This window comes from Uloborus diversus, chromosome 2, assembly GCF_026930045.1.
Source record: "Uloborus diversus isolate 005 chromosome 2, Udiv.v.3.1, whole genome shotgun sequence".
In the NCBI taxonomy this organism is placed as follows: Eukaryota; Metazoa; Arthropoda; class Arachnida; order Araneae; family Uloboridae; genus Uloborus; species Uloborus diversus.
The window spans coordinates 167,971,227-167,986,428 of NC_072732.1; the positions used below are offsets into that span (position 1 = coordinate 167,971,227).

The 15,202-nt window shown below is 36.5% G+C and overlaps 1 protein-coding gene across 1 annotated transcript in view; it reads right to left on the reverse strand.

Moving 5' to 3' along the window:
- Positions 1-956: 956 nt before the first annotated feature.
- The window catches only part of LOC129216650 (uncharacterized), an 89,342-nt gene continuing 75,096 nt past the window's right edge, over positions 957-15,202 (reverse strand). The window contains 2 exon segments of the mRNA XM_054850867.1: positions 957-1,147; positions 1,818-2,015. Coding sequence (XP_054706842.1) covers positions 1,037-1,147; positions 1,818-2,015 — 309 coding nt within the window. The 3' untranslated portion in view covers positions 957-1,036.

Sequence of the window (15,202 nt, forward strand, 5' to 3'; positions counted from 1 at the left end):
ATATCATATTTATGTATGAGAAGTCATAAATAAATATTTATTTGGTTAAAATAGTTTCTTTCTTTCTTCTTTTTTTTTTTTTTTTTTGTAAGATTTTCTGTACAATTTCTTTCTTTTTTTTTATAAAGAAAAAAAGCTATCATGTTAAAAATTGGAATTTGCTTTTTTCAATGTTGTGTATGTGTAACTAATTAACTGCAAAATGTTTGATTTTGGGAGGAATTTTCTTATGCTAAGAGAAAAATAAACTCATTCAGAATGAGTATTGTATTTCTTTGCTCTATAAGAATCTGACAAGGATATGTATTACAATTTTACCAATGGCACTTGTATACTACCACAACATCAATTGGTTCTGTTTCTGGATTTCTACTTAAACTTTCATATCTCTACCGATGGGGGGGGGGGGGAATGCTGATATTTAGGGGAAAAGGCCGGATTGCATTTGTTTTTGCCAATATTTTGATACCAAAAATTGAAAATTTGACCAGTGTGAACAAAAGTTACAGCCCACATTCATGTAAGCTTGTACATAATTTCTGTAATGGAGTACTACTATTGAAGGACAATTTTATTCGCTGCTTTTTGCTGTCTGGAGGTGAAATAAATTCAAACAGAATTTGCCAAATTATGCATTCAAGGGCAAAAGAACAAAGCCATAAGAACAACGTTATTGTTTCTTTTGTACTATATATCTCTAAATAAGTATCATTGTTGTTCCTGGATGGATTGAAATAATTGCTAGTTATGCTGAAAGAAGTTTCCGAGTGTTACAAAACTTGTAAACATCTGCAACAATAACTGTTGAATGGAGAGAAGGGAAGTGGGGGGTGGGGGACGTTTTGCCCGTGGGCTTTAGTACTGACTTTAAAGTTTCCATAAGTAAAAATGACCAAAAGAAAAACAAATGCATTTGATTTTAAAAAAAATATTTTGTGCTGATACCTTTTATTTAAAAATAAATTAAAAAACATAAAAATATTCTCTTCTTGAAGATGACCATCTGTTTTGTACTGTTGATGTAGGCAAAGAAAAGTTATCTTCTTTCAATAAAGCTGAATTTCAGGGGCTTGTCCGGTGCACTTACAAATCTAGTGATCATATCGATGTCTTCATGATGATATTCGATTTTGAAATTTCGTATTATCTGAAATATAGAGAAAAATAGTGCTAAAAATTCAGAGAAAACAAAGTTTTTTTATAAATTTTACATTTCCATGGAACAAAAGCAGGAACTAGAATGAACTCGATCTCCTGTTTTTTACAAGATAGGGACAAAACTACCTGCTTTTAACTGGCTTTTCCGTTGCCTTTGTGAGCGGCACCATTATCTTATGCCCGCAAATCTTCTCCCACTGTAAAATATTAATATTCAGCTAGGCCAAATCCTGCACTGTTATTCATTCTTAAAGCATTCAGAAGATTGTTCTCGAGTCTCGTATATCTAAACACTCTCTTTACTTTAACACTCCATTGCCCAAATTATTATTTCCTGTAAAAATATATATATTTATGTGCCATAATATTTTAGAATGTATTTTATACATATAAGGTGGATTTGTTTTATAAATTTTTTCAAAGAAAGGTTTGTGACATTTACTGAAATATTGTGTCAGTTCCCACAACCTAAATGTAAAACAGCCGTATTACACCACTCAAAGTCATACTGGCAGCAAAGGAATCAATAACGCTTCTATAGGGAAGTATGGTTTGATGTGACTTCAGTGTCATGGTGGACAGTAAAGGTTCAAAATGTGTATTAAAACGTGTAGATTAAACTTAAATGCTATAACTTTATTAAGATGCAAGTAATGTACCTCTGTGGTGAGAGTTACTACTTCCTGTTCAGCCAACCTCCTACCGATACAACTTCTTATTCCTAAACCAAATGGCAGGAAAGCAAATGGGTTAAAATTTTCATCTTTTTCCAACCATCTCTCTGGGTTAAACTGGTTTGGATTCTTGTAATACTTCTCTGTTCTGTAGATTTCTTGCAGGCCGACACCGATCATTGTCTAAAATAGTAAATATAAAGCATTTTAAAGCATTGGATAGTTTAAAAAACTGAAAAGTACAATTTTTCTCTTGTATACCTAAAAAGTTCGATGAATTAATGGATACCTCATGAACAATGTCAGTTTAAAATGCTTCCATATGCCTCAGTGGGAAAAACAGCATGTAACAAGAAACAGAAGCATGATCATAGATGTATTATTACCTAGATGCACCACTCCGTAGCAAAAACTACTGGTCGCCATTCAACGCATGAAACTTGATGTAAACGGGCAAAAGCGTAACCTACGAGGATGCAACTCCTTTTGTGTCTTATCTTGTGGCAAAAGTTGTTTCCACCCATGCGAGCCATCCGTACACGCTTTTCAAACGCTTGCCCTTAAGGGCTCGTTTGCCCATAATACTGGTTTCACGTGTATCTACTAATAGTTAATTTTACATCTATGGGCAGAGTAGTAGGTTATGGGTAGTTGAATAGTGTATGTTTTATTCTCCAAAACTTGCGCTGTTTTTAGTTATACTACAAACTGAGAAACCAGCTACAAATACACAAGCAATGCTGATGAAGGAGTTTCGAACAGACGCAGTGAGCACAAAATACTGTTACAAATTCTGTAAATAGTAACTATTTTTATGATTAATTTGTTGTAATCTGGCTAAATTTGGCGTTTATGCCATTATCTTTTACCTAAAATTATCTTAGTAATGTAACCTGTAAATACTTTCTTGTCATGAATATACAGCCCCCTTACATTCGAATGAAGTATATGGTACCTTCATTTCTGAAGGATAAAATTTGTGAATGAATAAAAAAGAAAATGAAATGAAACATCGGGAATCATGTGAAATGTTTGAGAGCTTTCTTTCGAGATTTAAAAAAATTCGCGGCGGGATCAGTTAATCTAGGTTTTAGTCGTTGCTTTAAAAAGTATGTATTAGCCTTTGTGCTGTGTTTTTGCGTATTTTGATGTAAATACGTGTGTGACCGTTGAGTTTACGGTGTTAATTGATATTTTGCCTAATTGCTATGGTTAATTTAGCAGTTGCTAACGATATTTCTTGTACATAGTTGTAAGTGAATCTCTTGTGTTTTCTCAAGAACTGTGTCGCCATTTAAAGAATTTCTTGAAGTGGTGGGCTCGTAAAATTACATATATGACTGTTTTAGTCATTTTCGAGGGTTAGGATAACTAACCACGTCCAGGTCTACCCTTAAAAAGTATTATAGCCTAAAATGGCGTAACTGTTATCACACATTTGCCATACTTGCTTGATTTGTTGCCAGCAGACTTCTTTCTGTTCCCTTGCCTCAAGAGAATCATCAAAGGTACACATTTTTTAGAGATCTGACAAGGTGGTATGACATATGTGCTTCAGTTGATCCAAAAAGAAATCGTAGGATTTATTCCACTAGATTTATGAATGATGTTGAAAATGTGTAATGATTAACGGATGTTACTTTGAGGGTGCTTCTTAAACGTATTTTATGTATTTTAATTCATGTTTCGTTTTTTTGTTTTATGCTTCCATTCACCGAACTTTTTAGACTCTCCTGTAGTTCATCCATTCCAATACATGAAGGAATTTCTTGGAAAAGATAGAATAGGTTTTCTTTGAAACCACAAAAATTATTTCAGCAATCGGTCTAAGTTGTGTTAAAAACGACCGTTTTCAACAGAATTGGCGAGGAGTACTGTGTGGGTTCAAAATTCTTAATATTTGTTGATGTTTTGAACAGAATTTAGGACTTGAATTGCTGAGTGCTAGTCTACCAGTTGGACTAACGTAGAAGCGTCGTAATGCTGCGATTAGGATATGCGTAGAGCCTTTACAATACTGTTAGGTTAAGTTTAACCTAACTATAGAATCAATTAAAAAAAAAAAAAGACATTGAAAACCAATCTGTTCATTGGTCGTTTAAGCTGCAACTTAGACAGTGGCTCCCAAAAATGTTCGTACACCTCCGACTTTCAATGAAATAGGACCTTATCAATTGGTTAGAATTAATATTTCGGAATAGGTATTTTAATATAAGATCTATGATCTATTTTTAACCAAACTATATGAAAATTTTTCATAAAACTTCAAAACTTAATTTTTAAAAAATCAAAAACCAAGAAATACCGGAAATTTTATCTCACAAAAGTCTTCGTACACTTTGAAAAAATGTCAAAAAATTAGTAAATAATCTAACTTTTTACCAAGTAGTACTTTTTATATTTAGTAGAATATCATGTAGTATCAACAACAGCTTTTAAACGCTTGGAAATAGATTTCATTTGTTTTTTCTTGCTTTTTCTGTACAATTTCTGAGTAAGTGTTCAGTCGCACTTCGAGTCTTACTATTTCCAGTTCGCTTTTCGTTTCACTGGTGTATTTTCGTAATCTAGCCACCAGATATCTCCAAATATGTTCCATTAAGTTTAAATCTGGCGATTGAGGAGATATTTCTAAGCTTAAAGATAATTTTTGAGGCACCAAACGCAAACGTGTGCTTCTTGTCGTTATCTTTATAAAAAAACGAAGTTGTTTCCTATTACCAAATTTTGGGCTAATAGTTTAAAAAATTGTTTTTTTTTTTTTAAATATTTAAATGAGCAGCACGATTCATTATTTCATCGAAAAATTCCAAATTTCTTAGGCCTGATGCTGATATGCACCCTTACACAAGAACACCTTCACTGTCCTTATTAACTGATCCAACTAAATTCTTAAGATTAAATTCCTCATTTTTTCTTCTATGTATAATTATACAACAATTTAACCCAAAATGTTAAATTTCATCATGTCATCTATAAGTAAGACGTTGTTCCAAAACGTTTTGAGCTTATTTATCATGGATTTTACGACGGAAAAGCAAGCTTACTGTTTTTCGCACAAACAAGAAAATTTCTGCAGGAAGAAGTTCCCTTTAATCCAGCTAATCAGAGAACTTAGCGAATAATTTTAGGTGAAAATTAAACGTAAAATGTTTCATTCAATTCTGCAGAAACGTTTTCAGTACTCAAATGTGTATTTTTCATATTTTTTTAACTGCAAACCTCCGATCACGCTTTATTAACTTTGCCAATTGACCTTTTCTTACCTTGTTTTCGATCCGATTCTTGTCTTTAAAGCATTTTACCAAGCACTTTACTATAGAATGGTATAAATTAACTAATTTAGAGACATTTCAAACCAATTTAAGGCTACTGTGGGGGGGGGGGGGGATCAAATTTCGCATCGTATTTGTTGTTTTCTACGTATACCTGTCATTTAAAAATAATAAGCAGAATATTAAGAAATAAATAAACGAAAAATTAAAGGCAAATGACTTTACAGTGTCATTACAATGCAAAACTAATAAAAAAAAAACCCACATATGATAATTTTAATCATGAATTTATTCGAAAATATTTCAGTGTACGATGACTTTTGTGGCGTATTTTTTCTCTGTCTCTTCGTTTTTTGACAAATTTCAAGAATAAAATCTGTCAATATTTTGAAAAAAAACTACTGGGTTTTATTCAGAATGGCATAGGAATGGTGTGGAAAAAAATTGTACTTCATACTCGAATTCAGTTTTGCGTTATTTTGGTTTTCTACGAAAAATTCAAGGTGTACGCACACTTTTGGGAGCCACTGTATGTTGTATAATGTTTAAAATTCATAATTTCTTTTTACACATACAATGATGGACATAATTATAAACTCAAAAAAAAATTTTTTGGTCTACTTATAGCTTAACTTAATTTAACTCTTTTTCACTAAAGTAAAAATAAATGGTTAAAAGAATAGTTTTAAAACTAGTACCATGGACTAATAATAAGAGTAGACCGAGCTATGGCAACCCTTTTGCTGCTCATAAACCAAACCATGTGACTGGTGGATATCCTAGCAACAGCGGACGTTGATCGTAGCAGACGATCAACGCGATCGAGAAATAAAATAAATAGAATTGATGGAACACGGAAGAAGGATCTTTTATGGAGTCTGATTTGTAAATTTATTATTTTAAGTTGTAAATATTTTGTTAATATAGTGAGTTTTTCGTTTAGATAGTATTTTGCATTATCTTTATTCAATTTTAATAACTCTCTAAGCAATTAAAGATGCAAGCGCCCAAAAAGAATCGGCAAACGGTAAGATTTTTACCTACAATTTCAATTTAAGATACCGATTAGTACATTTTTGCGTTAACGCAAAATGTTTACGCCAACACTGACGTAGCAGTTCCGAATGAAATAAAAGTTACTGAAAACTGCGATCAAAAACTAATTACTAATGTCAAAATAATGCGTAACTAAAAGAAAATCAGTTCAATCATCTCTGCACCTTGGAAAAAAATTATAATAAAAACACATTACGTCTTAAAATACATGCCGAGTGCCAAACTATAGATAATCCTGCCATCTGGTAACCATGCCGCCAAAGTTTTCGCCGAGCCTTCCACCAGTCACATGATGTATCCATGAACCAATTTTTTCATCAGCAAGTCTGGGGAAGCTCGGTCTACTCTTATTATTAGTCTATGACTAGTACAACTCATCAGTTAAATTAAAAAGTTAATGAAGTTGGAGGATTTGAAAATTTAATATCATTATGTAATTTTATCATTACGTGAAACCTGGATACAAGTAAAAACTCAAAAGTAAACTAGTATGTTGTGGCCATCACGAAACTTTCTTCTATATTTTTCCTTTTTCTGATCCCTCCCCATGCTTGACGAGGAAGCAACATTCCTAACAGAAACAAAATTACACATGCAAAAACTTGACGACCATCCCAATGTCTGAATTATTGTAAAAACAAAACAAAGAGCGAAAATTGAAAGTTACTTTAAAAGCCTTACTTGAATTAATTACAAATATTTTATTTATTAACAAACATAAGATGGCAACAGTTAAAAATTTTAAATCATTGAGATAATATTTCCGATCATTTCCATACAATTAAAATCACGAGAAATACGCAGACGATAATCTATTACGATTTATCTTTCTTATTGTTGCATTAATAAAACTATTTTTATTCGCAAAAAAAAAAAAAAAAAAAAAAAAAAATCAACACCTCTTGGAGCGATTGGAGTCAAAATTGAACCAAAGCCTGTTTACGTATGGATTCACATATATTCCAAATTTCAACCAGAACGTAGCATTACTTCTTGAGATAGGGCACTCACAATGGAAAAAAAGAACGGGCGATTGCGCTACCCCCTTTTTAGCTGTTGACACCAAAATAAAATCAGCTCTTATACCCACTAAGGGCTACTTGTCAAAAAATTTTTGTTTGATTCCGTTCGTTATTTCTTGAGATACAGCAGTCACAATTGACGACAAAAAACGTTCTACAGCTCAACCCCCTTTGAGTTATTCACACCAAAATTGAATCAACACCTGCTCCTGTTAATGGCAACATATGGACCAAATTTTGTTTGATTCCGCCAGTTACTTCCTGAGGAATAGCAAGCACGCGTAACTCAAAAAACGTCCCATTGCTCCACCCCCCTTGGAGGAATTCGCGCCAAAAACTAATGGGCACAAGTTCACATAGGGGCACATATGTGTACCAAATTTCGTTCGATTTCATGCGGTAGTTTTTGCTGTAGAGCGGCCACAAAAAACTGGTCACACACAGACGTGACACACATACATACACACACACATACATACATACACACATACATACATACACACACACAGACAGACAGACATTTTCCAAAAATAGTCGAAATGAACTCAGCACACCTCAAAACGTTCGAATCCGTCAAAATTCGAAATTCGAAAATTTGCACGAATCCAATACTTTCTTCTATATATTAGATATAGAAGAAAGTAAAAATCCAGGATTGCAATAAAATTTTCTTCGAAAACGTTGATTTAAAGCTATCGAACGAATAAATGTTGCCATCAGTGATTGATAAATATTTTGTTTTTGAGAATCAATGAGAAACATTTAAATACACTGATGGACAAAATTATAAACTCAAGACCTTTTACATTTCTTCAACCATAATTTAACCCAGTTTAATTTAATTTTTTATTTAATACAAAACAAATAACGTAATTTAAATGCTCAACTTTAATACGGAAATAAACTTTAAGGGCTCTTGTGTATTATATTCTAAGTTTTGGATTTTCTCATCATTAACTTCTTTTCTGAAGAATAAAATAAAAACATTCTTGTCATTAGCTACTGCTTATGTTCTTTATAGTTATGTCAAACGAAAAAAATGCTACTGAAAAAAATAATATTTTTTTTTTTATTTCAGACGATATTTTCTCCTCAGTTTAATTTTTCTTTATTATTAAAGTAAAACTTTTTATCGTCTGGTTTTCATGTTCAGAATGATTTAAGTTTTTTTTAGAGCTTCTGTCGAGTTGTTAAGTTCTTCGTGCTTTGGTATTCGTTCCGTTTTGAAATGCCTTAAGGTTTAAAACTTACAGAGCAACAAGTAGGAAAAATTGTGGCCTACAGACATGCTGTTAAAACCCAGCGTCAAATTGCCTATTTAGTTATGCTCCTAAGGGGCAATAAAAAACGTACTGAAGGATCACCCAAGTTATGGAAAAAAGAAGGACGGGGAGGCATTCAAAACTAACTGAGAGAGGTCGAAGATAGATTTTACGCACAGCATCAAACACTGGAGCTTCTTCCTACAACATTCTGAAGACTTTAAAACTCAAGGTGAGCTCTAGGACAGTTAGAAGAGTTCTACAACAAGCTCAGAATATGAAGTGGAGAAAAAGGAAAACGCAGTCAAAACTGGAGGTTTAACATATTGCTGAAAGACTTCAATTTGCACAGAGACATATGTCTTGGAAAAAAATGTGGAGTACAGTTGTTTGGTCCGAAGAAAAAAAAATCAACTTGGATGATCCGATGGCTTAAGATACTATTGGCATGACATTAGAAAAAAAGAACAACACATACGTATTTAGTCGAAACTTTGGTGGTTTCTGTAATGGTTTGGGCTGGTTTCTCTCAGCATGGTAAAGCAGGATTGGCGTTTCTTAATGGAAGACAGAACGCTGAAGATTACCAATCAATCCTGGAAGATCATTTCTTACCTTTTGCTCATCTGATTCCTGGAGGTAACTGGTTATTTCATCAAGATAACGCTAGTGTACAACACACAGCGAAAAGTACAAAAGAATGGTTCAAGCGCTGGGGTATCAAAGTTATCAAATGGCCAGCTCGTAGTCCGGATCTTAATCCGATTGAAAATCCTTGGGGGACCATGGCTCGCAAAGTTTATTATCATGATGGGCACCAGTACCAAACCACAGAGGAATTAAAAAGGGCAAAACTTTCAGCATGGAACCATATGCCACAGCAGCTGTTGAAAACTCTTGTGAAATCTATGCCCTGCCGCATATTCGAAGTAATTCAGAAAAATGGTGGCCCAACTCGTTTATAAAAGTAAGTAATTTACACTAATGGCTAGATTTAATGCAGTGTTAATTTTTAAAACATTTCAAATGTTGATTTTTTTTTTCAATTCATCCATGTTAATAGAAAAAAATAAATTTTGTCAGCTTATAATTTTATTTATGCAGTATCGTAAGTTTGTAATTCAGCATTGTTCATTTTTGGATATTAAATGATTAAGTAATTTGAATAAAATTCTACCAAACTTCAGAGTTTTTTACCTTTGATTTGATACTTTTGTCCAAGTTTCATGTGATATTAAGGTATTAAAGTTGAGAATTTTTTTAATTAAATTATTCATTTTATATTTTTTATGAGTTATACTGAACTTAGGACCATTTAGTCAGTTATTTATCTTTACTGGGACAAAAAAATTTTAACTGATTTAAATTATGATTGAAAAAAAAGAGTTTATAATTTTGTCCAGCGGTTTCATTTATATGTTTCTCATTCATTTCCAAAAACAAAACTTTTAGCATTTACTGGTGGCAACATTTATTTATTCTATGGCGTTGAATTAACATTTTCGAACGAAACTTTCTCGTAATCCTGGATTTTTTACTTTTGAGTTTATACTTTTGTCCAGATTTCACGTAATAATAAAATATTAAATTAGCAAATTTTCAAATTTCAATTCAAACTCTTTAATTTAATTAATAAGATGTTCTAATTTTAGAACTATTTCTTCAACTATTCATCTTCACTTCAATGAAAATAATTTAAACTGAGTTATGCTATAATTGAAACAAAAGAAGAAAAAATTGAGTCTATAATTTTGTCCACCACCGTACACCATTAAACTGTTAATTTTGAATTTTCTTGTTGAATACTGTTACAAATTCTGTAAATAGTAATTATTGTAGGAACGTAACCTGTAAATAGTTTCCCGTAATGAATATACAACCCCTTTTTCATATGGCTAAAGTATACGACCCCTATTTCCTTTTTGTTCATTGATAAAATTTGATAACGGTCTACTACTTTACAGAAGCGTGTGGAATATTTGAGAAATTTCTTTTCGGTATCTATATAAGCCGCTAGCGATGGATAAACAGGGGAGTTTCGATTGATATTTCGAACTGGGAGAGCATTTTTTGCTCTGTTTATTGCGAGGCATTTCGCTGTGTTGTTTTCGTATTTGGAAGTAAATACGTGTGTAAACGTTGAGTTTACGGTGTTGTGTGCTAATTGCTTAATTGCTGATGAATAATTTAGCAATTGTTGACGATCTTTCCTGTACATAGTGTAAATAAATTTCCTGTGTTTTTATCAAGAACTGTGTCATCCTTTCAAGAAAGTGGAAGTCGCACCGAATCCGTTACAATTTGGCGCCCAACGTGGGGCTTCTTCTGGACTTTCTTGGAGTAAGTGTGACTTTGTGACTTTGGACATTTCTTCATAAAGACTGTTTGGATTTATAGACTTTGTTTTTATGGTGATTACTCGCGCAATGGATGAACAATTGAAACAACTCCTGGAAGCAATTAATGCTGCGAAAAGCGACTTGGCTGAGAGTTTGGCGGCTAATCAAGAACAATTAAAAAATGATATGGCGGCTAATCAAGAACAAGTAAAAAGTGATTTGACTGCAAGTTTTACTGCAAATCAAGAACAATTAAAAAATGACATTGCGGCTAATCAAGAACAATTGAAAAGTGATTTAATGGTACTGAAAAATGATTTGGCTTCTAACCAAGAGGAAATTAAAAACGACCTTACTTCGGTAAAGACTGTGATGGAAAATAAATTTAATGAGATATAGCATCGAGTTGATGCTTTTGATGAAAAATTTGAAACAGTAGAAAACCGTATCGCAACAGTTGAAAATCATGTGGATGAGAAAATTAAAAACATGGAAAGGAGATTGGCGATCGCGGAAAGCAGCTCAGTACAGTTTGGCGCTCCCACATCGGTTGCTCGACCGTCCATTAAACTTGCCACATTTGATTGGAAAACTTCGTGGCAGGTATACAAAACTCAATTCATGATAGTGGCGGAAGCGAACGGATGGGACTCTGCTACCAAGGCCTGCCATCTTGCAGCATCCCTCAGAGGTGACGCAGCGGACATTCTCCAGACCCTTCCGGACAGCCAGCGCCTGGATTTCGCCGCCCTCACATCTGCATTGGAGCTTCGCTTCGGCGAGAAGTGCCAGAAGGATTTCAGCCGACTCCAGTTGAAGTCCCGTTTCCAGAAAACCGGGGAAACCCTGCAAGAGCTAGCGGCGGACATCGAGAGACTGTCTCATCTTGCTTTTCGCGACTGCCCTGCGGATGTTCGAGACAACCTGGCACTCAACTACTACATCGACGGGGTTCGAGATCCGGAAATCCAGAAAGCTCTACGGATGGCGGATGTCAAGGACCTGAATTCTGCTGTTGTGTATGCGATGAGATACGAGGCCGCCCAAGAAGCAACCCGTGTGGATCGCCATCTAATCCGGACTCAGGAAGCTGATGAGTCTGATTCCAGGTCGTCCCATCTCGCTGAACTTGAGAGACAACTCGGTGACTTGACAAGACATCTGAGCAGCATAACAGCCCAAAAGAAACAAGAGCAGAAGTGCTGGAAATGCGGTAGTGAAGGACACCTGCGAAGGAGTTGTCCGGCTCGCTAAGCTACGCGAGGGAAGGAAATCACCACCACTAGAGCTCTGCAGATTTCCTCTTCTAGTAGTGGCAGTGATGGACTTTTCATTTACGCACATGTAAATGGGAACCCCTGCAGACTGATTGTCGACACTGGAGCCAATGTGACAATCATTAGGACAGATGTGGCTCGTGAATTTGGATTGAAACTGCTGTGGACATCGCCACGCGTAAGTCTCCAGACTGTGACAGGTGACAAGATCGAGATTGACGGTAAAGTGGACCTGGAAATAGTAATTGGGAATGCCACCTACCATCATACGGCATTCGTCGCTAATATCACGGACCCCTTCATTCTCGGATTGGACGTTTTGAAGAAATATGACTTCACTCTCGACTTCAAGACTAATGAGCTGCACTCGATGAGAGAAGACATAGCCGTTTTCCCTGCAGAAAGTGATGTAAAATCCGCTCATCAAATAATAGCCCAAACAGATTTATCGATTCCCTCAAGGTCAGAATCATTAATACCTGGCTCCCTTGAAGAAAGCAATAGTTTTCGATTTGGACTCATTGAATACCCTAACCTAAGCAATAGCCTAAAAGGAGTGCTGGTAGCATCTACGCTTGTGGACCTTTCTAAGGATGTAATTCCTGTGAGAGTCGCCAACGTGAGTGAAAGGCCAAGGAATATTCGGAAAGGTGAAGTGTTAGCAACTTGTACTCCAGTAAACTGCATCATTAGAAGAATCAATTCCCCCGAAACTGTGTCTTCTGAGTCCTTGACATCGAAGTTAATTGGGAGTGCGCCATTATCGAAAGATCAAAGAACTGCTGCGGAACAATTGGTTGACGACTTCAAGCATCTGTTTTCATCTACATCGGAGGATGTGGGCCGGACGAATTCAACGCAGCATCGGATCTACACTGGAGAACACCTCCCTATTAAACAGCATCCAAGACGACTACCGTTCGCCAAGAAGGAAGAGGTTGAGACCCTCCTGAAAGAGATGAAGGAGAATGATGTTATCGAACCTTCATCCAGTCCTTGGGCTTCTCCCATCGTCTTAGTCCGAAAGAAAGATGGCTCCACCAGATTTTGTGTCGATTACCGACGGCTGAATGAAATCACCAAGAAAGACAGTTACCCTCTTCCACGGATAGACGACACCTTGGACACTCTTTCCGGACACAAGTGGTTTTCTACCCTGGACTTGAAGAGCGGCTACTGGCAGGTTGAGATACACCCTGATGACCGAGAGAAGACAGCGTTTACAACTGGACAAGGCTTATGGCAGTTTAAAGTGATGCCCTTCGGCCTCTGAAATGCACCAGCTACGTTCGAGCGTCTTATGGAGACAGTGTTAAGAGGACTTTCCTACGAATCCTGTCTAGTCTACTTAGACGATATCATCATCGTGGGACGCAGTTTCGAAGAACATCTGGCAAATCTTAGGAAGGTGCTGCAAAAGCTTAAGGAAGCCAATCTGAAGTTAAGCCCGTCCAAATGTAATTTGTTCCGCCGGGAAGTGAACTATCTTGGTCACATCATCTCTTCTGAAGGTGTACAAACCGATCCAGAAAAGGTATCTGCGGTCAAGAGTTGGAGTCGTCCCGAAAACATCCATCAGCTGCGAAGTTTCCTGGGGCTCTGCACGTACTACAGGAAGTTTGTAAAGGGTTTTTCTAACATGGCACGACCTTTGCATAAGCTGACGGAGAGCAAGCAAAAGTTTGAATGGTCCAAAGAATGCGAAGATGCATTTCTACGACTGAAGGAGGCTTTAACATCAACGCCTATCCTCGCCTATCCTCAGCCTGAAAAATCCTTTATCCTGGACACTGATGCGAGCAACGAGGGCATCGGAGCTGTTTTATCCCAAGAAATTGACGGAAATGAACATGTCATCGCTTACTGGAGCAAATGCTTATCAAAGTCGGAGTGAAATTACTGCGTCACCAGAAAAGAGTTACTGGCCATAGTGAAAGCTGTAGAACACTTCCATCATTACCTCTACGGCCGAAAATTTCTGCTTCGGACAGATCATGCCTCATTAACTTGGCTTTTGAACTTCAAAAATCCAGAAGGTCAGATAGCCAGGTGGATACAGCGGCTCCAGGAATATGACATGGAGATCAAGCACCGAAAAGGGTTTTCTCACGGTAATGCAGACGCTTTATCAAGGAGACCCTGTCCTGAGAACTGCAATTATTGTTCCCGAATCGAGAAACAGTATGGAACGACTACTAGCCCTACTGCCTATCAGGTGACAGTGACTCCAACATCATCAGAACCTGATCCATGGAGTGACGACCAAGTTCGAAAAGATCAAATTGAAGACCCCGACATAAAACCAATTTTGGAGTTCATGGAAAGTGACAGTCGGCGACCTAGCTGGCAGGACGTTTCCATCTTTAGTCCTGCAACAAAAAGATACTGGGCTTTATGGAACTCCCTCCATTTACGGAACGGCGTGCTACACCGAAAATGGGAATCTGACGACGGCAAAACATCTAGGTGGCAGTTACTACTTCTCCGATCAAGGATTTCAGATGTTCTGAAAGAAATACATAGTAGTGCGACTGGAGGACATTTTGGTGTTTTGAAAACCCTCAATAAAGTTCGGGAGCGCTTCTTCTGGAGCAAGGCGAAGGATGACGTGGAGAAGTGGTGCCATTCTTGTGACGCCTGTGCTGCTCGTAAAGGACCGAAGAAGAGAAGCAGAGGGAAGCTACATCTGTACAACGTTGGAGCTCCTTTCGAACGAATTGGGATCGACATCCTGGGTCCTCTACCAAAAACTGCTGATGGGAACAAATACATTCTTGTTTCCATCGACTACTTCACCAAATGGCCGGAAGCATATCCCATTCCAGATCAAGAGGCTACCACCGTAGCAGAGACTCTAATCCAGCATTGGATCTCGAGATACGGAACACCTTTGCAGATTCATTCCGATCTAGGGAGGAATTTCATCTCTGCTGTGTTTAAGGGCCTATGTCAAATTCTCGGAATTGAGAAAACTAGGACAACACCACTACACCCACAATCGGACGGCATGGTGGAGAGATTTAACCGCACAATCCTGAATAATCTCTCACTTATGGTATCCAGAAATCAACAGGATTGGGACAAGAAGCTACCTTTGTTCCTGCTGGCCTACCGCAGTGCTGTCCACAAGACTACCGGA